At 35.9% G+C, this 25,796-nt stretch overlaps 1 protein-coding gene across 1 annotated transcript in view; it reads right to left on the bottom strand.

Moving 5' to 3' along the window:
* The window catches only part of LOC144450641 (uncharacterized), a 166,898-nt gene that overhangs the window by 120,371 nt on the left and 20,731 nt on the right, over positions 1–25,796 (bottom strand). The window contains exons 3-7 of the mRNA XM_078141285.1: positions 13,451–14,013; positions 11,546–11,629; positions 4,444–4,512; positions 2,952–3,030; positions 529–570 (exon numbers count right to left, since the gene is read on the bottom strand). Of these exons, the coding sequence (XP_077997411.1) occupies positions 529–570; positions 2,952–3,030; positions 4,444–4,512; positions 11,546–11,629; positions 13,451–14,013 (837 nt within the window). The remainder of the gene's footprint in view (positions 1–528; positions 571–2,951; positions 3,031–4,443; positions 4,513–11,545; positions 11,630–13,450; positions 14,014–25,796) is intronic.

The raw sequence follows: 25,796 nt of genomic DNA, 5'->3' as shown, positions 1-25,796 counted from the left end.
CTTGTCACCAATGTGGTTATTTGATTTGCAGTTATTTACATCCCTGAACTGCAGAGATGACTTTTGCTAGACCTCGGATGTTCCATCCTCGATAGCGATGTTCGTTCGTGTGTCGTATTGTATCGGAAGAACATCCGAGGTCTAGCAGCTAGACTATCTCAGATCATGATATTTTGCGAACTGACACTGGTCTCAGATTGACGACGTTTTTTGGCATCTGAGACTGGTCTCAGATCATGAATTTTTGCAAACTGAGATTAGTCTCAGCTAGACAGGTTTATTTCACCATCTGAGACTGGCAAACTAAGATTGGTCTAGATGGCTCATTTTTTGCAAATTGAGACTCTCAGTTCATGGTCTCAGTTTATTCTTTTAGGTACCCTTACATACCTCCACCTCTAATTATTCTCTAATTATTACAAATATCTTGTGACTGATCCTCTATGAATAATGTGTGATTGTTATCAATAACTTATTGATTGATTGATTGATTGATTGATTGATTGATTCATTGTATGTAGTTGTTACCTTTAGGAGCTGCTACAAATGGAGGTGATATGCCTGGAACACCTGTTGGACAAAAATAAAATCCTCTTCATTGGCATAACACTATAACAACAAGTCATTGAGAATGACATAGCCCCCGCTATGATTGGGTTTTAAGGAAATGGCAGTTTATGTTGTCATTTTCTTGATATCACTACTCTGATCACGCAACAACACTTGTGAACCTAAATCAAACAGACTTAGATATGTTGTGTCTGCTCGTTGGACATGGCACATGCCTACTCATGTTGTGTCTCCTCGTTGGACATGGGACATGCCTACTCTTCAAGATGACGTGACGGAATAAACCATTCAACAACAAGTCATTGAGAATGACATAGTACCCGCTAAGATTGGGTTTTAAGGAACTGGCAGTTTACATTGTCATTTTCTTGATATCACTATATCATGACATGATGGAATAAACCATTCAACAATAAAGGATGGGTCGGGTGGGGTGGGGACCTGTTCAAGCATGTCTGAGTTATGTCTTTGGACATGAAAACTGGGGGGGGGGGGGGGGGGGGGGGGGGGAACCTGTTCAAGCATGTCCGAGTTATGTCTTATACAAACTGCGCCAACAAAATGGCTGCCAGGCAGCCATATTGGATCGTATCACGACAAAAATGGATATGTACATGTATGTCATAGAACACTGTGCTAATACCAACTTTGAATGAGATCTGTTCAAGCATGTCTGAGTTATGGCTTTGGAAATGGAAAATTCACAAACAGAATGGTTACTAGGTGGCCATATTGGATCGTATCACAACAACAATGAATATGCACATGTATGTCATAGAACACTGTCCTAATACCAACTTTGAATGAGATCTGTTCAAGCATGTCTGAGTTATGGCTTTGGACAGGGAAAATTAGCAAACAAAATGGCTGCTAGGCGGCCATATTAAATTGTATCATGGAAAAAATTGATATGCATATGTATGCCATAGTATGTTGCCTATGTACAAAGTTTGAAATAAATCAGTCCAGTCATCTCCAAGAAACGGCTCCAGATGGACGGAACCCAATCCATTAGTCCCCATCCCGGACTTAGTCTGGCGGGGACTAACAAAAGATACATTAAATTAAACATGTATATCTGTCTGCAAAATCTGAAAATCAAAATTAGTGTCACTTGATAGTTTCTATAGCCAAAAACAAAACCTGTTTAAATGGCAGTCTATCAGAGATGTGTATGTATCTATCCAGCCTTGTTGTTATCTTGGCAATATACCACCCGATCATTTGGCAGTTGCAATGAAGTGGTCATGTAGCTAGACATATTTGTATACATTTTGTAAATGTTTGTTCATTTGTCTATGAATCCCTGTTGTTATCTTTGTGATATACATCATATGTTGCGATCTGTTGCTATGGGCATGGTCTTGTTGCTAGGTATATTTATATTCATTGAATGATTATTTTGTTATCTTCGCAAAATATGTCATCATTTGTCTGTTGCTATGCATGTGGTCTTGTTGCTAGGTATATTTACACACACTTTTTGAATGTTCATTAACTTGTCTATTAATCCCTGCTGTAATCTTTACAATATATGCGGTTATTTAAGAATCTACATTAACTTTGTGAAATACAATCATTTGGCAGTTGCTATGGGCATGCTCATGGTTGCAAGGGATATTTGCAGTCATTTTTTGAATGTTTTCTCACTTACCTACCAGATGATGTGATTTTAGCAAAATATACTGACATTTGTTTGTTGGTAAGGCCAATTCTGACAAATCTGCGGAATAACACTTCTAGCAACATCTCACCAAATTTCAGTCTCATTCATTGACCAAGTACTTTTTGAGACACAAGTTTTTAATCAAACTTCCCATTTTTACACCTAATTTGCATACCGCCATTGAGATCATCTAGTATACACCCCTAGATGCAGCCCGTTAAATTTCAGCCCAATCTGCTCAGTAGTTTTGGAATTAAAGATTTTTGACCAAAAAGACACATGTTGGCCCTAATTTGCATATCACTGATGGAATCATCATGTTATGAACAAGTCTTAATCTACACACCAAGAATGTTCCCACCAAATTTCAGACCAATCTGCCTTGTAATTTTCTAGTTTTAAGTTTTTTGAATAAAAAGCACACACCTGTAAACAATTTCCCAACTAAACACCAAAAGTAATGTCCCCATAAAATACCAAGGCAATCAGTCTGGCGGTTTTTGAATTTAAGTCAACCATCCATATATTCACTTGCTGATTTATCCTTGTTATCTTTGCAATATACTTCATCATCTGGTGGTTGCCATGGGTGTGTTATTGTTGCTATATTTACATCATTTTTTGTATCTTGTATATGCTATATTTGAATCACTTTTCTATATCTGTGCCTATAGAACTACTAAACTTCACTTCAGTTGTGCTAGAAACCCCATACCTGGTGCACCCCGGTCTCCTTTAGCTCCCTCTTCTCCCTTGGCTCCTTTCTCTCCCGGTATTCCTACCACTGGTTCTTCCTAACAGTAAACACACACACTGTAATTAGTTGTACTGTATACAGACTGTAATTAGTTGTATTGTATACAGACTGTAATTAGTTGTATTGTATACAGACTGTAATTAGTTGTATTGTATACAGACTGTAATTAGTTGTACTGTATACAGACCGTAATTAGTTGTATTGTACATACACTGTAATTAGTTGCATTGTAGATACACTGTAATTAGTTGTATTGTATACAGACTGTAATTAGTTGTATTGTACATACACTGTAATTAGTTGTACTGTATACAGACTGTAATTAGTTGTATTGTACATACACTGTAATTAGTTGCATTGTAGATACACTGTAATTAGTTGTATTGTATACAGACTGTAATTAGTTGTATTGTACATACACTGTAATTAGTTGTACTGTATACAGACTGTAATTAGTTGTATTGTATACAGACTGTAATTAGTTGTATTGTACATACACTGTAATTAGTTGTAGTGTATATATACAGACTGTAATAAGTTACATTGTAGATACACTGTAATTAGATGTAGTGTATACAGACTGTAATTAGTAGTACTGTATACATACAGACTGTAATTAGGTGCATCATGCATACACTGTAATGAGTTGTATTGTACATACACTAATTAGTTGTACTGTACATACACTGTAATTAGTTGTACTGTACATACACTGTAATTAGTTGCACAGTACATACACTGTAATAAGTTGTGGTGTATACATAGACTGTAATTAGTTGTATTGTACATACACTGTAATAAGTTGCACTGTACATACACTGTAATTAGTTGTACTGTATACAGACTAATTAGTTGTACTGTATACATACACTGTAATTATTTGCACTGTACATACACTGTAATAAGTTGTATTGTACATACACTAATTACTTGTACAGTATACAGACTGTAATTAGTTGTATACTGTACATACACGGTAGTTAGTTGCACTGTAAACACATACTGTAATTAATTGTATTGTACATACACTGTAATTAGTTGTATTGTACATACACTGTAATTAGTTGTACTGTACATACACTGTAATTAGTTGTATTGTAAACACATACTGTAATTAGTTGTATTGTACATACACTGTAATTAGTTGTACTGTACATACACTGTAATTAGTTGTATTGTAAACACATATTGTAATTAGGTGTATTGTACATCATACTGTAATTAGTTGTACTGTACATACACTGTAATTAGTTGTACTGTACATACACTGTAATTAGTTGTATTGTACATACACTGTAATTAGTTGTATTGTACATACACTGTAATTAGTTGTATTGTAAACACATACTGTAATTAGTTGTATTGTACATCATACTGTATATAGTTGTATTGTACATACACAGTAATTAATTGACAAAATAATGAAATATCAGATTGAATGGTAACCTACTGTTTTTTCTTCCTCTTTAGGTTTTGGTGTTTCAGGAATATCCACCATTTCATCTCCACTACCGGACCCCTAGGACAAAAGAATAGCACCTTGAGTGGCATTTCCCCACAGAGACACATTAGTTTTACAACCCATGTCTCTATGTGGAATTAGCATGAATGGTGATACAAATGAGCAAAGGAAGGAAGGGGTGATATTGGGTAATAACTGATTTTTCATACGCCTATGCCAGGGAATTCAAAGAGAATATGTTACAAATGCTTTGTGCCTGGCAGCCTGCTAGACACTTTATGCCTGGCAGCCTGCTATACACATTGTGCCAGGCAGCCTGCTAGACACTTTATGCCTGGCAGCCTGCTATACACTTTGTGCCTGGCAGCCTGATAGACACTTTATGCCAGGCAGCCTGCTATACACTTTATGCCTGGCAGCCTGCTATACACTTTGTGCCTGGCAGCCTGCTATACACTTTGTGCTCGGCAGCCTGCTATACACATTGTGCCAGGCAGGCTGCTATACACTTTATGCCTGGCAGCCTGCTATACACTTTATGCCCCGGGCAGCCTGCTATACACTTTATGCCTGGCAGCCTGCTATACACTTTATGCCCAGGGCAGCCTGCTATACACTTTATGCCCAGGGCAGCCTGATAGACACTTTATGCCTGGCAGCCTGCTATACACTTTATGCCTGGCAGCCTGATACACACTTTTTGACCAAAAAATGGCCCTAAGTTGGATAAAATGCATCATATCCCAAAACAAATTGACATGCATATGCAAGTCATAGTTTATTATCCATTTACTAAGTTTGAAAGAAATCGGTCAATGAATGTCCAAGATATGGCTCTGGATGCACGCACTGCGGACACATGCACGTGGGGCTAATAACCTACAGGACTATATACACTGCTATATAAATTTATATTGGTTGATGTAAAACTGTTTTGCATTTACAGAAAGGGTGTACAAGACTAAGTAAGGCCAAAAAAAATTAAAAATCTGGTTCTGGTCAGGGTAAACTTTCTAAAGTGGTGCGACGACGCGCGTTTTTTTTTTTCCCTAATTTTTTTTTTTTTTTTTGCAAATTAGTAAATACACATTTTTGACACTTTACATGCTCTCGGAAGATGTCATACAACTCTGGAAGTTGGCACTGTTGTATGGCAAGTTTTGTACGATGCGGATCAATCATCCATCAGGGCATCACTAGTCACATTTACAAATTTATCTTATCGCCCAGTGATTTGCAGTTATAATCCCGATTTGCAGTTATAATCCCATCCAAGATAATGAGTCTTGCCTTGCAACCACTGTATAATGTCATTGTGCAACTTGCAACGTTAAATAACGAGAAATAGGTCTGTCCAACGGACGTAGAGGAGGCAGTGTTTTCTTTCGAGCACCGTCCATCGTCAGTCTGATACGCAGTCTGTATACGGTACGATGTTCGACACGTCTTTCCAACTCATCGCAGATGGAAAGACGTGTCGAACATCGTAGCGCATACATCCAGAGCTAACTGCTTACGCTACAGGAAAATCTTTGTATTCAGAAGGCAGAACGAAACGATCACCAGAACTAAGAACACCTCGAAAGTCAGCTGAATTGATATCAATATTTCGATTGCTCACGACGTACTCAAACTTCTGACATTTTCGAAACATGTGAGCGGTTTACCACCTAGCACAGTGAACACACTATTTCCCGTGATTCCCATCAACCACGCTCATCGTACATATTACGTACACATATCGTACGGGGGATTATGGGTATGCAACAGTACTAGAAGAAAAGGGTACCCGTTACCAAATAGAAGTGCGCCATCACACGAGTTAAATTTTTTCCGCTAGCCTTGCATACAGTGTTGATCGACGGGGAATTGTAAATAAGGAACGGGAAAGCAAAAATTATCGGGAAAAAAAGGATCGACGCGGGGGTATTCAGGGCACGCGCGCGCTGACCAGAACCAGACATATTTTTTTTTTTGGCCTAAAATAAACCTATTTCTCTTGAAGTTACATGGCAATAAAATGGAGTCCTGATTTATTGTTTGTGTACATTGTTATCTGACTTTACTGCTGTATACTACCGTTTTCACTTATCAAACACATGGTGGCTAAAGATTTGTACATCATAAAATCTAAGTATTTGCACTTCATCATACATGTTTAGGATGAGATGCAGGTCCATTGGCTCATGTTTCCTACATAGTATTTCACAGTAAGGACAAGATGAATACACTTATGTTGACTCTATATTTCAAGTTGTGGTTTCCATGGTGATTGTTTTCATTTTCAAGCACATGACTTATTTTTACCCATAATTTGCATTTTCTGTTGGTTTCCACTTAAAATTATTTAATTTTAACAAACAGTCATATATAGTCATCTTTTCTACTGTTACAGTAAATGAAACGTTAGTACTTAAATTAAAAAAGGTTCCCTGGGTTTACACAGTTTGTCTCCCAATGTCTTGTAATAATCAGTATATTTTCATTTTTAGCATAAATTAACATCTTTTACACTTGCCAACGTAATATCTCTTCGTTCCCTGGGACAGTCTGATGCCAACCTAAATATTTTTGAACTTCTTAACATTTATTCATTAAAGAGCTGAGAAAACGGCACATTTGCATAATTAGACCCTTTCCGCTCTACAAAACCTCTCAAATTGACAGACACTTCAACAGCTGTTTCCTGTGACTTGCAATCCCTTTGTTTAACATTGCCATTTGGTTGTGTATAGCTCCTTTGCTACAGACACAGAGAAAATGTGGTATTTTGGGATGGCCATGTAAGGTGATGAAAGTTATACACTGTCAACAGATAGAAACGTGTTTGTTTCCCCCACAATAAAGGTGTCACCATATTAATAACTCCTCAATGGAGTGGAGACTTTAGATAATATTTTAATTACGGTATGTGTGCCATTCTCCATATCGGTTACGTTATTACGGTACGTGTGCCATTCTCCATATCGGTTACGTTATTACGGTACGTGTGCCATTCTCTATATCGGTTATGTTATGATTAGATTTTGAAGTCATACTCGTGCTCATGTATTAGGCATCGCTACGCAGTTGGTGTTTCATTGAAGACACATAATAAAAATAGTGCCGATAGCATTGTAGCACAACTGTACAGTTTTTAAAATTGTTTATTCACCTGCTGATCCAGACGAGGTATAGGTGTTCATTTGCTGAATGATTATCCAATTGCCTATCCAGCCCTGTTGTTATCTTTGCAATATACACAATCATTTGGCTGTTGCTATGGGCGTGGCCATGTTGCTAGATATATTTGCATACATTTCTTTGAATGTTCGTTCACTTGCCTATGAATAGCTGGTGTCATCTTTGTGATAAACATCATCATTTGGTTGTTGCTATGGACATGGTCTTGTTGCTAGGCACACTTGCATACATTTTTTGAATGTTTGTTCACTTCTCTAAGAATCCCTGTTGTTATCTTTGAGATATACACAATTGTTTGGCTATTGCTATGGGTGTGGTCATGGTTGCTAAGGATATTTGCATACATTTTGTGAATGTTTAGTCACTCGCCCACCAGATAATGTTATTTTAGTTGGTTGTTGCTAAGGGCGTGGTCATGGTTGCTAGGGCCAATTATGTTGAAATGTTTTGGACAAAATCTGTAGAATATCACTTCTAGAAACATCTCATCAAATTTCAGTCTCGTAGTACTTCTTGAGATTTGATTTTTGACCAAAATTAATATTTTTACACATAATTTGCATATCACAGATGAGATCATTATATGCTTAATAGTTCATCTATACATCCCCAGATGCATCATTACATTTCAGCCCAATCTGCTCAGTAGTTTTGGAATTGCAGATTTTTGACCTAACAGACACATTTTAGCCCTAATTTGCATATTACAGACAGATAGATGATGGAATCATCATGTAGTGAACAATCCTTCAGTCAAAGACATATTCCCAACTGATGTGTTATATGGCAAAGTTATACAGGGTATTTGCATACATTTTTGAATGTTTACTCACTTGCCCACCAGATGATGTTGTTATTTGACCAAAATATACTGCCATTTGGTTGTGACCAAAAATGAACATTTTTACACCTAATTTACATATCACTAATTGAATCATTGTATGCTTAATATTTCTTTGTCCATACATCCCCAGATGCATTCCCATTAAATTTCAGCCTAATCTGCTCAGTAGTTTTGGAATTATAGATTTTTAACCAAAAAGACACATTTTTAGCCCTAATTTGCATATCACTGATGGAATCATCATGTCATGAAGAAATGTTACTTTATACCCCCTTAAGAATGTTCCCACCTACTTTCGCACCAATCTGCCCAGTAGTTGCTGAGTTTAAGTTTTTTGATCAAAAAATCACATTTTTTGACCCAAATCACACACCTGTGAATTGATGCGATCTTTTTGATTTGAACAATTTCCCAACTAGACACCCAAGGTAATGGACTCACCAAATATCAAATCAGTCCAGCAGTTTTTGACTTTAAGTTGTTTACACACACACACACACACACACACACACACACACACACACACACACACACACACACACACACACACACACACACACACACACACACACACACACACACACACACACACACACACACACACACACACACACACACACACACACACACACACACACACACACACACACACACACACACACACACACACACACACACACACACACACACACACACAGACGCCGGGCGATCCCTATAGCACTACTGAACCTCAAGTTTGGCTATTTGACCTTAAAAGACTTTCAAAGTCAAAGGTCAAGGTCTTAAAAGAAAGATTGTATTTGATAATATGGGTGTACACACTTGAATGGATTCACTTCACATTATACATCCAAAGTTATGATGCATATTGTGAAATTTTGACAACAAATATGGCTGCCATTCAGCCATATTTGATTCAGTCACAGAACAAAAGCAACGTGCATATGTCTCACATACAGTTGTGTCCGGTTTGGTAGAACTCAGTTGGTGCATGCCAGAGATATGTGTGTGTGCACCCTGTACACACACAAGCCTAAAAAGGGTGCTTACATGGAACCCAACGTATAAGTCCCCATTGGGAACTAAAGACCTGTATCATTTACTATGGCTGGATAGTCATATTAATTCTGAGTATGAAGCATTCTGTAATAACCTGTACAGCCTAAGGGTACACCATTGAATGTACTTCCTCAGATATACATCAAGTGAATCCACAGTGCCCTTTCACTTACAATGTTCACCTATCACTACCATAGAAAGCTACATACCACATGAATGATAAAACTTGTCAATAAGGACAGACATGCATACTAGTATCATGCAGGTAGCTTTAACAGAGCCATGCATAATTAGGGAAAAACTGTCAATACCATGATTTGTTATGAATGTTTGACAGAATGACTGAATTACCCGTGATCTAGTGGAATGAACTGGAGGTAATGACGTAGTCAGAAACAAAGACGTTTCTGTAAAGCTTTCTGTACTGGTTTCAACCACATAAACATCTTCTCCTGATCCTGACTGAAGTCAAAACATTCAAGTCACAATGTGAGTTTTACCAGTTGTACTTTTAACATTATCATAAAAATAGAGTTTTACCAGTTGTCATTAACAGTAACAAATGAAAGCAAAGAAAGTCCACATAATGTCAAAATGTTAGATGTTAAATTTAACTCAACAAGTTTTCATAAAAGGTCTTTCTAGAAAACATATACCCTCAAATATTTCTGTGTATCTAATGAATGAAATTGATTTTTTTATTTACATTTATATAAAGATAATGATAAAGGGGCAGATCTTATAATACAGGGATATCAAAAATAACGTCCCAACCACACACCAAGGCAATCAGTCTGGCAGTTTTTGACCTTGTAAGTCATTTACACACACACACACACACACACACACACACACACACACACACACCTAAATTTACATAATTAATGATTTTCAGTCATTAGCCTATATCTTAAGAATGCATACTTCATTTCATTTAGGAACTTTGTACATCCATCAACCGTAACAAATCATATGTGTTTGATGGAGTTGTTTAGTAGTTTTATAATCGTGATGTCTAATTTGCATAAATAATCACTTTAATTAGGCAACATTTTTACAATGCAAGCTTTAAATTTCAAATAATTTAGTAAATGTATTGATGGTAAAGATGTGCATGTCATGATGTGTCCTTTTTTAAGCTTGTTGATGTAGAAAAGAATATTAATGCTTAATTTGCATAATTCATCATCTTTCAATAATTAGGCAATATGTTAACAATGAAAGCTTCAAATTTCATATTGATTTATATAATTAATTTTACTATTAAGGGGTACATCATTTATAATTGCATAGTTGTTACCCTGTTGCTAGCCAAATGTTTTTAAAATTATTTATGATTATGCCTAACTATCCCTATTTTCATCTTTGCAATACTAAGCATTATTTTAGTTGCTAAGGGTGTGGTTTTGTTGCTAAGCATATCTGCATAAATTTTTTGTAATGTTTATTCATTTGCCTAACCATTTCTATCCCTGTTGTTGTTTGTAATATGCAACATCATTTTGCTGTTGCTATGGGTGTGACCTTGTTGATAGGCATATTTGCATACATTTTAATGGTTATTCACTTGCCTACCCATTCATCAGAAATGCCACCCTTCTGTGAGCATAATTAAACTAATGTCCATTCAATAATTCCAGCTTGCATCAACATGTCACAACAATAGTTTTAGTTTGTATTTATATCTAATACTTAATCAGCTGAAAGAGCTGTTTCCCCTGTTGTACGTTGTACTTTCTTGTCAATCATTATACCTTGACAAGCCCATCACTTGATTGCTGACCTTTGACCTTCAGCACTGAGAGAGAGAGAGAGGCTTTTATCTTTCACTTTATTAGATAGGCCATTACTTGTACAAGTACACTATACTGTGTGCTGTAAAAGTGTGAGATTTACTCAAAATGGTACCTACATTCATTGCTTTAATTACCATCATTATTATGAATTACACATTTTTTTTATGATAATATCAATTAAGTTGTGAAATTACATTTGTATACTAACCCCAACATCTGCCAACGTATTCACTTCACAATATACCATAGCATCGTCTGGGTCAGAGGTTATCTTGAGATCCTGTAATCCACCCTGTAAAACATCAATGCTTTGTTAACACTGACAGGTGATCTGGAAATACTAAATGATAACAACTACTGACAGAATATAGTCAAACATAATTATGATAAAAATTGACTATACGCTACATTAATCTCTCTTTCTCGCTCTCCTTTTCTTTGTCATGCTCTCTTTCTCGCTCTCACTCTTACTCTATCTCTCTTTCATTAAAAAGTCTAATAAATAGTTTAATCAAGGTTTTATGTAAGTATTTTCACTTCAGTAAAAAGTATATACTTTGAATTTAACAAAATCAAAAAAAAATTGGCCATACTTGAATATGATAAAGTGTCTGCAGTATGTACGCAATAGATTAGTCAAAGGTCAAGGTCTTAAAAGAAAGCTTGCACATGATAATATGGAAATAACACTTAGATGGAATCTCTATATATTAGCAGTTTTTAGTTTTTTTGTAGTAAATATTGATTTTTAACTACACATAATGCTGAAATTTGCTGATGTCTGGAAACAAAGTGACATGCATATGTCTCATGTAATATGTCATCTTTGTGCCAGGTTTGAAAAAATACCACCAATGACGTTGTAGCACAACTGTACAGTTTTTAAAAAAATGTTTATCCATATGGTAGTCCATACTAAAATAGGTGTTCATTTGCTGAATGATAATCCAGTTGCCTATCCAACCATGTTGCTATCTTTGCTATATAAGCAATCATTTGGCTGTTGTGATGGGTGTGGTCGTGTTGCTAGGCACATGTGCATACATTTTTGAATTTTTATTCATTTGTTTATTAATCCCTGTTATCTTTGTTTGGCTGTTGCTAGGGGCATGGTCATGATTGCTAGAAATCTTTGCATACATTTTTTGAAATGTTTACTCACTTGCCTACTAGATGACGCTGTTATTTGACCAAATTATACTGCCATTTGGTTGTTGCTAAGGGTGTGGTCATGGTTGCTAAGGCCAATTGTGTCAAAATATTTTGAAGAAAATCTGCAGAATAACACTTCTAGAAACATCTCACCAAGTTTCAGTCTCATTAACCAAGTAATTTTTGAGATATAAATTTTTAACCAAAATGCACGTTTACACCTAATTTGCATATTACTGAAGACATCATTATATGCTTAATAGTTCTTCATCTATACATCCACAGATGCATCCCTCTTAAATTTCAGCCCAATCTGCTGAGTAGTTTTGGAATTATAGGCTTTTTACCAAAAAGACACATTTTAGCTCTAATTTGCATATTACTGGGAATCATCATGTCATTGAACAAATCTTAATTTACTCACCCCTAAGAATGTTCCCACCAAATTTCATGCCAATCTGCCCAGTACGTTTGGAGTTTTTTGACCAAAAATCACATTTTCTTACCAAAAACCCTCATCTCTGATGCAATAATTTTCATTTTGAACAATTTCCCAACTAGAAACCAGAAGTAACATGACCACCAAATATCAAAGCAATCAGTCCAGCAGATTTTGACTTTAAATTGTTTACACACACACACATCCACACAGACAGACAGACAGACAGACAGACAGATACTTTGCCATGCCTATAGCACTACTGAACCTTATCAGTTCAGTTGTGCTAACAATTTGGCCATTGCATGTCAGAGATATGGATGTGTATAGATGCACGGACAGAATCGATCAAAATAGCCTCCTTTTTACAATGCCCAAGCAGGGCTAAAAAACATTTCCAAAAATCTTCTTTTTTTTAAATTTCATGACAGTTTTCAGTTCAGTTTTCTTCCAGTTTGTGATGTCTTCTTCAGTATAAAACAATTCAGAAGTTTCAAGAGATAAAAAAACAGTGTTACTTACCACAAATTTAGTTGGGTACTCTGCAGCAGAACCTGAACTACCAACAAGTATGGCATCTGTTGATAAGGAGAATTCTAAACTGGGATGTTTCCTTTCAAATTTCACTGACTCAACTGGTTCTTCACCACAATTCATGTACAACGATATCACATTTTCTTCTACACTAATGGCAAATCGTACCCATGTTTTATAAAATTCTGGAACTATAAAAGTTGCAACTGTTTGTGTTTCATCATGGATTCGTATATCCGTATAGAGTAATGTAATAGCTTGTTGACTTTCTCCTGCATCTGAGATATTGACACCTAACTGTACAACAGTCTGAAATTCATCAGTGACTGCAAACAATGGGCCTCCTTCCTCACTTCCTGGTCTGACTGTGGCTTCAATAGCAAAATTATGGTAGAAAATCTCTGGAAATATCCCAGCAAGAACTCTTCCAATATTTGCATCTTGATTGAAGTGGAAAGCTGGAAAGTGATCTAGACCCCGAGTGAATGAGATTTCTGCTGGTATTGGTAAACCTATTATAGCTGTTTGTAACAGGTCAATTTCTTCATCATCTACAAAAAAAATAAAATACAATTTTAATATACTGTATATTGCCTCTGGATGAAGTACATCACTACTTCTGTAGAAATTAACCTTTCATCTAATTACTATATGACATACATGTATGTAAACTAAAATTAACCTTTCATCTAATTACTATATGACAGACATACATGTTTGTAAACTAAAATTAACCTTTCATCTAATTACTATATGACAGACATACATGTATGTAAACTAAAATTAACCTTTCATCTAATTACTATATGACAGACATACATGTATGTAAACTAAAATTAATCTTTCATCTAATTACTATATGACAGACATACATGTATGTAAACTAAAATCAACCTTTCATCTAATTACTATATGACAGACATACATGTATGTAAACTAAAATTAACCTTTCATCTAATTACTATATGACAGACATACATGTATGTAAACTAAAATCAACCTTTCATCTAATTACTATATGACAGACATACATGTATGTAAACTAAAATTAACCTTTCATCTAATTACTATATGACAGACATACATGTATGTAAACTAAAATCAACCATTCATCTAATTACTATATGACAGACATACATGTATGTAAACTAAAATCAACCATTCATCTAATTACTATATGACAGATATACATGTATGTAAACTAAAATTAACCTTTCATCTAATTACTATATGACAGACATACATGTATGTAAACTAAAATTAATGTTGGTTGATGACACAAATAGGTGATAGCAGTTGTTGTGTAGATACCACCCTGTAATCAAGATAAACATTGCAAGTCCCAACAAGCACGTTAAATGGAAATCAGAAAAGCCACATTATTATGAGCATAATGTCAAAACGCCACCCTATAGTGAGTATAATGTTAAAATGCCACCCTACAGTGAGTATCAGTGAGTATAAAGTCAAAACGCCACCCTACAGTGAGTATAATGTCAAAACGCCACCCTACAGTGAGTATAATGTTAAAATGCCACCCTACAGTGAGTATAATGTTAAAATGCCACCCTACAGTGAGTATAATGTCAAAACGCCACCCTACAGTGAGTATAATGTTAAAATGCCACCCTACAGTGTGTATCAGTGAGTATAAAGTCAAAACGCCACCCTACAGTGAGTATCTGTGAGTATAATGTCAAAATACCACTCTACAGTGAGTATCAGTGAGTATAATGTTAAAATGCCACCCTACAGTGAGTATCAGTGAGTATGTCAAAATGCCACCCTACAGTGAGTATCAGTGAGTATGTCAAAATGCCACTCTACAGTGAGTATAAAGTCAAAATGCCACCCTACAGTGAGTATCAGTGAGTATAATGTCAAAATGCCACCCTACAGTGAGTATCAGTAAGTATGTCAAAACGCCACCCTACAGTGAGTATCAGTGAGTATAATGTCAAAACGCCACCCTACAGTGAGTATCAGTGAGTATGTCAAAACGCCACCCTACAGTGAGTATCAGTGAGTATAAGTCCATATTGGATCGTATCATGAAACAAATTGACATGCATATGTATGCTATTATATGTTACCCCTGTACCAAGTTTGAAAAAAATTGGTCCAGGCATCTCCAAGAAATGGCTCTGGTAATGGAGTGACTCTGGAATAGTCAACTAACTGTCTGCTGGGTACCTACAGTACAAATTAGTGACTCTGGAATAGTCAACTAACTGTCTACTGGGTACCTACAGTACAAATTAGTGACTCTGGAATGGTCAACTAACTGTCTACTGGGTATCTACAATACAAATTGTAATGGAGTGACTCTGGAATAGTCAACTAACTGTCTACTGGGTATCTACAATACAAATTAGTGACTCTGGAATAGTCAACTAACTGTCTACTGGGTACCTACAATACAAATTAGTGACTCTGGAATAGTCAACTAACTGTCTGCTGGGTACCTACAGTACAAATTAGTGACTCTGGAGGTCAAGTAATTGTTTGGGTAACATGTGAATGACAAATGGGGAAGTGACATGAAGACATGTTGAGATTACCAAGCAGACTTATGCCTATTATTGTCAATACAAGACTGTCAACACAGGTTTGTACTGTCTATAATGCTAACAACTATAAGGTATGTCATACCTGAGGCTGACCTTAATACATGTTCTGGTCTTTGTAATCACACCAAAATCAAAACACACACAATCTGCTCTGTGGAAATGTATACTGCCAGTATTGCATTATTAAACTTTAAGGTAAGCTCAATTCAGAAAATATTGCAAGTGGCATTATAGCACCACTGTATACTTTATGCAAGGATTCAGGGCATGTAATTTAGTAGGTGGGTTATTTAGTTTGACTGGTGAGACATTGTTTACCTTACTGGCAGGTGGGTTATTTAGTTTGACTGGTAGGACATTGTTTACCTTACTGGCAGGTGGGTTATTTAGTTTGACTGGTGAGACATTGTTTACCTTACTGGCAGGTGGATTATTTAGTTTGACTGGTGGGACATTGTTTACCTTACTGGCAGGTGGATTATTTAGTTTGACTGGTGGGACATTGTTTACCTTACTGGCAGGTGGGTTATTTAGTTTGACTGGTGGGACATTGTTTACCTTTCTAGTAGGTGGGTTATTTAGTTTGACTGGTGGGACATTGTTTACCTTACTGGCAGGTGGGTTATTTAGTTTGATTGATGGGACATTGTTTACCTTACTGGCAGGTGGGCTATTTAGTTAGACAAAAATAATCATAAAGTTTATAATATTCTTAATATAGACATGTACATGTATGTATATGTCCTCAGAATATACATCGTAGTCAAGTATAACAAATGTCAAGTATAGAACATACATGTACATAACATACTATTAACATTTACAATATAGAAACACTGTAAGAGCCGACCAACTCATTAGACATCAACACATGTGTACATATACATGTATGACAGCATCAAGGGTAAAGAAAGGTATGTTGGTGATGAGCTTGAATACCAGAGTTTGAATAGACCAAACAAAAGATAACTAATTAGGTGGGTAGACAGTAGTATGTGCTATACTGAGACCACTGGTAACAACCAAGATGCCTGTAAATCTAATTATAGAGGAATTTGTACAGGTCATGGCAGTGCTAGCTTGACCTTTAGTAGGCCTATCTTAGTTGCAATGGTGCATAGTGTCAATAAACTACTAAAGCAAAGCTAGTGAAGCATGTCAGGGCTGCATGGAAGTTATGGAGACATGGTTAGGTATGTAATCCCATCATGCTTGTAGTCCTCTCTATACACCTACTAGCATTCATAGCTATACACACTGATAGTTAAATGTACTATGTTTATGCTCCTGAAGTCCTCTGTGTATACTCCAGCTGCCATTATGCTCTAGGCATAGCAACTCAAGACAAAGTAAACTGGTATCCATGGTTTTTTTTGTCAAGACCAAGATTTAATTGTTTCTTTAGCATTGTAGCACTGAAATGCAGAAAGAATGACATGTATTGTACATGCATACTAAACGACTAACAGACTGACCTATAAACAATAACAAGTGAACTTAAAAATAATCTCATTTTTTTTGTTCACAACTAGAGAGTTTGCTTCATTTGTTGGTAGATGTTTATTTATTGGTTTATTTTTGATAGAATTAAAGTTTGAGAGTTTAGTTTGTATACTGATACGTACTTTGACTGTTGACAGTCGTTCGTGCCTTTTTTGCTATGTTTTATCTAAAACTAAAGTCGTCACCTTGTTCCGATCTGGAGCAATACTATGCCGGAGGCACAAGCTGCAGCACTCACAGTTTGCTATCAGTACGTGTTAGTATTCAGTGCTACGGAGTGAGGAGACGACTTTGTTTTAGATGAAATGTAGCAAAATAGGCACGAACGACTGTCGACAATGTAATACGTACTGTCTATTCTAATAAAGAAAAACATTATAAAGACAATGTTAAGGGCTATATGTACCATACCTTGTACAGATAATGTTGTTAGGAGCTATATGTACCATGTCATGTACAGATAATGTTGTTAGGAGCTATATGTACCATATCATGTACAAACAATGTTAGGTGCTATATGTACCATATCATGTACAGACAATGTTAGGTGCTATATGTACCATACCATGTACAGACAATGTTAGGTGCTATATGTACCATATCATGTACAGACAATGTTAGGAGCTATATGTACCATATCATGTACAAACAATGTTAGGTGCTATATGTACCATACCATGTACAGACAATGTTAGGAGCTATATGTACCATATCATGTACAGACAATGTTAGGAGCTATATGTACCATATCATGTACAGACAATGTTAGGTGCTATATGTACCATATCATGTACAGACAATGTTAGGTGCTATATGTACCATATCATGTACAGACAATGTTAAGGGCTACATGTACCATATCATGTACAGACAATGTTAGGAGCTATATGTACCATACCATGTACAGACAATGTTAGGTGCTATATGTACCATATCATGTACAGACAATGTTAGGAGCTATATGTACCATGTCATGTACAGACAATGTTAGGAGCTATATGTACCATACCATGTACAGACAATGTTAGGAGCTATATGTACCATGTCATGTACAGACAATGTTAAGGGCTACATGTACCATATCACATACAGACAATGTTAGGAGCTATATGTACCATGTCATGTACAGACAATGTTAGGAGCTTATATGCACCATGTCATGTACAGACAATGTTAAGGGCTACATGTACCATATCACATACAGACAAAGTTAGGAGCTATATGTACCATGTCTTGTACAGACAATGATAAGGGCTATATGTACCATATCACGTACAGACAATGTTAGGAGCTATGTGTACCATATCATGTACAGACAATGTTAAGGGCTACATGTGTATATGTACCATATCATGTACAGACAATGTTAGGAGCTACATGTGTATATGTACCATATCATGTACAGACAATGTTAGGAGCTATATGTACCATGTCATGTACAGACAATGTTAGGAGCTATATGCACCATATCATGTACAGACAATGTTCGGAGCTATATGTACCATATCATGTACAGACAATGTTAGGTGCTATATGTACCATATCATGTACAGACAATGTTAAAGGCTATATGTACCATATCATGTACAGACAATGTTCGGAGCTACATCATAGTACATGTACCATGTCTTGTACAATGTTCATCACCACAAACCACAGCCTGTTTTACGGCACCTTTCTTAACAAGCCGTCCTACTGGTTTACTTCAAAGTGTAGCGGAAGAAATAACAGCTTTGGCTTGTGAATATGACAATGTTAGGAGCTATATATACCACGTCTTGTATAGACAATATTAAGTGTACTACAATGCATAGATAGTATAAATACTGTATGTATGTATATACCATACTACAATGTACAGATGGTATATGTAAATGTATATACATGTATGTACCATACTACACTGTATAGACGGTATAAGTACTTTATGTATGTATGTACCGTACTACACTCTATAGGTGGTATACTATAAGTACTGTATGTATGTATGTACCGTACTACACTGTATAGACGGTATAAGTACTGTATGTATGTACCGTACTACACTGTATAGGCGATATAAGTACTGTATGTATGTACTGTACTACACTGTATAGACGGTATAAGTACTGTATGTATGTACTGTACTACACTGTATAGGCGGTATAAGTACTGTATGTATGTACCGTACTACTCGGTATAGACAGTATAAGTACTGTATGTATGTATGTACCGTACTAAACTGTATAGACGGTATAAGTACTGTATGTATGTATGTATGTATGTACTGTACTACACTGTATAGACGGTATAAGTACTATATGTATGTACTGTACTACACTCTATAGGTGGTATAAGTACTATATGTATGTACTGTACTACACTCTATAGGTGGTATAAGTACTGTATGTATGTACTGTACTACACTGTATAGACGGTATAAGTACTGTATGTATGTACTGTACTACACTGTATAGGTGGTATAAGTACTATATGTATGTACTGTACTACACTCTATAGGTGGTATAAGTACTATATGTATGTACTGTACTACACTCTATAGGTGGTATAAGTACTGTATGTATGTACCATACTACACTGTATAGACGGTATAAGTACTGTATGTATGTATGTACTGTACTACACTGTATAGGCGGTGTAAGTACTGTATGTATGTATGTATGTACTGTACTACACTGTATAGGTGGTATAAGTACTGTATGTATGTACCGTACTACACTGTATAGGCGGTATAAGTACTGTATGTATGTACTGTACTACTCTGTATAGACGGTATAAGTACTGTATGTATGTACTGTACTACACTGTATAGACGGTATAAGTACTGTATGTATGTACTGTACTACACTGTATAGGCGGTGTAAGTACTGTATGTATGTACTGTACTACTCTGTATAGACGGTATAAGTACTGTATGTATGTACTGTACTACACTGTATAGACGGTATAAGTACTGTATGTATGTATGTACCGTACTACACTGTATAGACGGTATAAGTACTGTATGTATGTACTGTACTACACTGTATAGACGGTATAAGTACTGTATGTATGTACTGTACTACACTGTATAGACGGTATAAGTACTATATGTGTGTGTACTGTACTACACTGTATAGACGGTATAAGTACTATATGTATGTATAGTACTACACTGTATAGGCGGTATAAGTACTGTATGTATGTACCGTACTACACTGTATAGACGGTATAAGTACTGTATGTATGTACTGTACTACACTGTATAGACGGTATAAGTACTACATGTATGTACTGTACTACACTGTATAGACGGTATAAGTACTGTATGTATGTACTGTACTACACTGTATAGACGGTATAAGTACTGTATGTATGTACCGTACTACACTGTATAGGCGGTATAAGTACTGTATGTATGTACTGTACTACTCTGTATAGACGGTATAAGTACTGTATGTATGTACCGTACTACACTGTATAGACGGTATAAGTACTGTATGTATGTACTATACTACTCTGTATAGACGGTATAAGTACTGTATGTATGTACCGTACTACACTGTATAGACGGTATAAGTACTATATGTATGTACTGTACTACACTGTATAGGCGGTATAAGTACTGTATGTATGTACTGTACTACACTGTATAGGTGGTACAAGTACTGTATGTATGTACTGTACTACACAGTATACATGTAGGTGGTATAAGTACTGTATGCATGTACCATACTACTCTGTATAGACGGTATAAGTACTGTATGTATGTACCGTACTACACTGTATAGGTGGTATAAGTACTGTATGTATGTACCGTACTACACTGTATAGGTGGTATAAGTACTGTATGCATGTACCATACTACTCTGTATAGACGGTATAAGTACTGTATGTATGTACTGTACTACACTGTATAGACGGTATAAGTACTGTATGTATGTACTGTACTACTCTGTATAGACGGTATAAGTACTGTATGTATGTACTGTACTACACTGTATAGGTGGTATAAGTACTGTATGCATGTACCATACTACACTGTATAGACGGTATAAGTACTGTATGTATGTACTGTACTACACTGTATAGGTGGTATAAGTACTGTATGTATGTACTGTACTACACTGTATAGGTGGTATAAGTATTGTATGTATGTACTGTACTACACTGTATAGACGGTATAAGTACTGTATGTATGTATGTACCGTACTACACTGTATAGGTGGTATAAGTATTGTATGTATGTACTGTACTACACTGTATAGACGGTATAAGTACTGTATGTATGTATGTACTGTACTACACTGTATAGGTGGTATAAGTACTGTATGTATGTACCATACTACACTGTATAGACGGTATAAGTACTGTATGTATGTATGTACTGTACTACACTGTATAGGTGGTATAAGTACTGTATGTATGTACCATACTACACTGTAGACGGTATAAGTACTGTATGTATGTACTGTACTACTCTGTATAGACGGTATAAGTACTGTATGTATGTACTGTACTACTCTGTATAGACGGTATAAGTACTGTATGTATGTACTGTACTACACTGTATAGACGGTATAAGTACTGTATGTATGTACTGTACTACTCTGTATAGACGGTATAAGTATTGTATGCATGAACCATACTACACTGTATAGACGGTATAAGTATTGTATGTATGTACTGTACTACACTGTATAGGCGGTGTAAGTACTGTTTGTATGTATGTACTGTACTACACTGTATAGATGGTATAAGTACTGTTTGTATGTATGTACTGTACTACACTGTATAGATGGTATAAGTACTGTATGTATGTACCGTACTACACTGTATAGACGGTATAAGTACTGTATGTATGTACTGTACTACTCTGTATAGACGGTATAAGTACTGTATGTATGTACCGTACTACACTGTATAGACGGTATAAGTACTGTATGTATGTACCGTACTACACTGTATAGACGGTATAAGTACTGTATGTATGTACTGTACTACTCTGTATAGACGGTATAAGTACTGTATGTATGTACTGTACTACTCTGTATAGACGGTATAAGTACTGTATGTATGTACTAGTACTACACTGTATAGACGGTATAAGTACTGTATGTATGTACCGTACTACACTGTATAGACGGTATAAGTACTGTATGTATGTACTGTACTACTCTGTATAGACGGTATAAGTACTGTATGTATGTACCGTACTACACTGTATAGGTGGTATAAGTACTATATGTATGTACTGTACTACACTGTATAGACGGTATAAGTACTGTATGTATGTACTGTACTACACTGTATAGGCGGTGTAAGTACTGTATGTATGTATGTACTGTACTAAACTGTATAGATGGTATAAGTACTATATGTATGTACTGTACTACACTCTATAGGTGGTATAAGTACTGTATGTATGTACTGTACTACACTGTATAGACGATATAAGTACTATATGTATGTACTGTACTACACTGTATAGACGGTATAAGTACTGTATGTATGTACCGTACTACACTGTATAGACGGTATAAGTACTGTATGTATGTACTGTACTACACTGTATAGGTGGTATAAGTACTGTATGTATGTACCGTACTACACTGTATAGACGGTATAAGTACTGTATGTATGTATGTACTGTACTAAACTGTATAGATGGTATAAGTACTATATGTATGTACTGTACTACACTCTATAGGTGGTATAAGTACTGTATGTATGTACTGTACTACACTGTATAGACGGTATAAGTACTATATGTATGTACTGTACTACACTCTATAGGTGGTATAAGTACTATATGTATGTACTGTACTACACTGTATAGACGGTATAAGTACTGTATGTATGTACCGTACTACACTGTATAGACGGTATAAGTACTGTATGTATGTACTGTACTACACTGTATAGGTGGTATAAGTACTGTATGTATGTACTGTACTACACTGTATAGGCGGTGTAAGTACTGTATGTATGTATGTATGTACTGTACTACACTGTATAGGTGGTATAAGTACTGTATGTATGTACTGTACTACACTGTATAGGCGGTGTAAGTACTGTATGTATGTATGTATGTACTGTACTACATTGTATAGGCGGTATAAGTACTGTATGTATGTATGTACTGTACTACACTGTATAGACGGTATAAGTACTGTATGTATGTACTGTACTACACTGTATAGGCGGTGTAAGTACTGTATGTATGTATGTATGTACTGTACTACACTGTATAGACGGTATAAGTACTGTATGTATGTACCGTACTACACTGTATAGACGGTATAAGTACTGTATGTATGTACTGTACTACTCTGTATAGACGGTATAAGAACTGTATGTATGTACCGTACTACACTGTATAGGTGGTATAAGTACTATATGTATGTACTGTACTACACTGTATAGACGGTATAAGTACTGTATGTATGTACTGTACTACACTGTATAGACGGTATAAGTACTGTATGTATGTACTGTACTACACTGTATAGACGGTATAAGTACTGTATGTATGTACTGTACTACACTGTATAGACGGTATAAGTACTGTATGTATGTACCGTACTACACTGTATAGACGGTATAAGTACTGTATGTATGTACCGTACTACACTGTATAGCGTGTGTGCACAAGGAACGCCATGTTGTTTGTTGATATTCAATGCGTACATGTATGCCCATGACAAGTAAGATGCAACCTGATTGGCTGTGTGGCTCACTGAGCAGAAATTCATTTGTATGGGCACCACTGCAGATGTAGAGGAGGCGATCAGGCTAAAAGCATAAACATGTACTACGAAGGTCAATTCAGGCAAAATAACGAAGGTAAAATAGCAATGAACGATTAGCCAACTTCTACATCGGATTTTAATCAGATTGGTATGCAATGTATACATTTGTTTGTACACTAAATGTACATTATTTTGTATAGACCTGGTAATATACTCTACCAAAATCTAGATACACATGTGCATATGTACAGTACTTATACTACTTTAGTTTATAGACTACTACACTATACATATATGTATAGATAATATATATATATATATACATATACATATAATGTATGTACAGTACTGCAATGTACACATTGTTTATAGAGTGTATATAAATAGACATGACTCTATCATAGATACACATGTGTATTTATGTGCAGTACTGAAAGTAAACATGACATGGTACAGCACATTAACTAGGACACATAGTTGTGTAAATGCTAGCCTGGGGACTATAGTCTTGTGTTACTATATCAAGAAGCTTGGTTTAGAGAGACAAGGGAGGCTATTGCCAGACTATGTAAATGTAGATAATACTATGCTATAATACATGGTTGTACAAGCCTGTTGTTGAAAAACAACACACCACTTTCTGTCTTCAAAGTACCCTGGCCAGCTAAGAATGTACTATCAATGGATATTTCACACTCTGTCTCCAAATGTACTATCAATGGATATTTTAGTGGACATTGTACACATATTGTGCATGACACATTATTGTCACTAGGTGAACCTGTACTGATGTCTTCAAGTAGCAAAGTGTCATGTTGCTAACCAGGATAATTAGGTTTCTGTTCCCTACTAGCCACCATGGCCATATCATTGATAGCCAGTATAATTACTATTCTGTTCCCCTCTAGTCACCATAGCCCTATTAGTAAGTATGGGTCACAACATGCCAACAGTGGCTGCTGGTTTCATTACATACCCTACTGACTTCATACCTCCCACTACACAATTCTCCCCTTGCTATTAGATTCATTTGGCCTGCATGGTTGTTTTTGGGTCAAATGTCATACGATCACATTTCAAAGCATTATGCTGAGGTGAAAGGCAAATCTCTCATGTTTCTTACTTCCTGTGGTACAACATCTAGAGACTTGTTACTTTTCACTTTACAACAGGCTTTCCTAACAGTTCCTCATTGACTTTAGAATGGTGTGTCCAATTTACAACAGGCTTTCCTAACAGTTCCTCATTGACTTTAGAATGGTGTGTCCAATTTTACCATCCAAATAAAAGTGCCAACGACATAGTAGCACAACTTCATAATTTGACCTTGAATTTGGAGATCAAAGGTCAAGGTCTAAAAAGAAAGCTGACTTTGGGTATATAGACATTTAAATGTAGTCTTTGTTTTTCAACTTCTTGAGTTAACATAGAAAGAAAAATTTTGGTCATTTCAATACTTTGGAATAATACTTCGATCTGGCTTGCCAGTTTGATGCACAGTGTCCAAAGTATAGCATAATAGCATATCAT

This window comes from Glandiceps talaboti, chromosome 20 (genome assembly GCF_964340395.1).
Source record: "Glandiceps talaboti chromosome 20, keGlaTala1.1, whole genome shotgun sequence".
Classification (NCBI taxonomy): domain Eukaryota; kingdom Metazoa; phylum Hemichordata; class Enteropneusta; family Spengelidae; genus Glandiceps; species Glandiceps talaboti.
The sequence above is the reverse complement of the archived record's forward strand: the minus strand, read 5'-3'. Positions and strand labels throughout refer to the sequence as shown.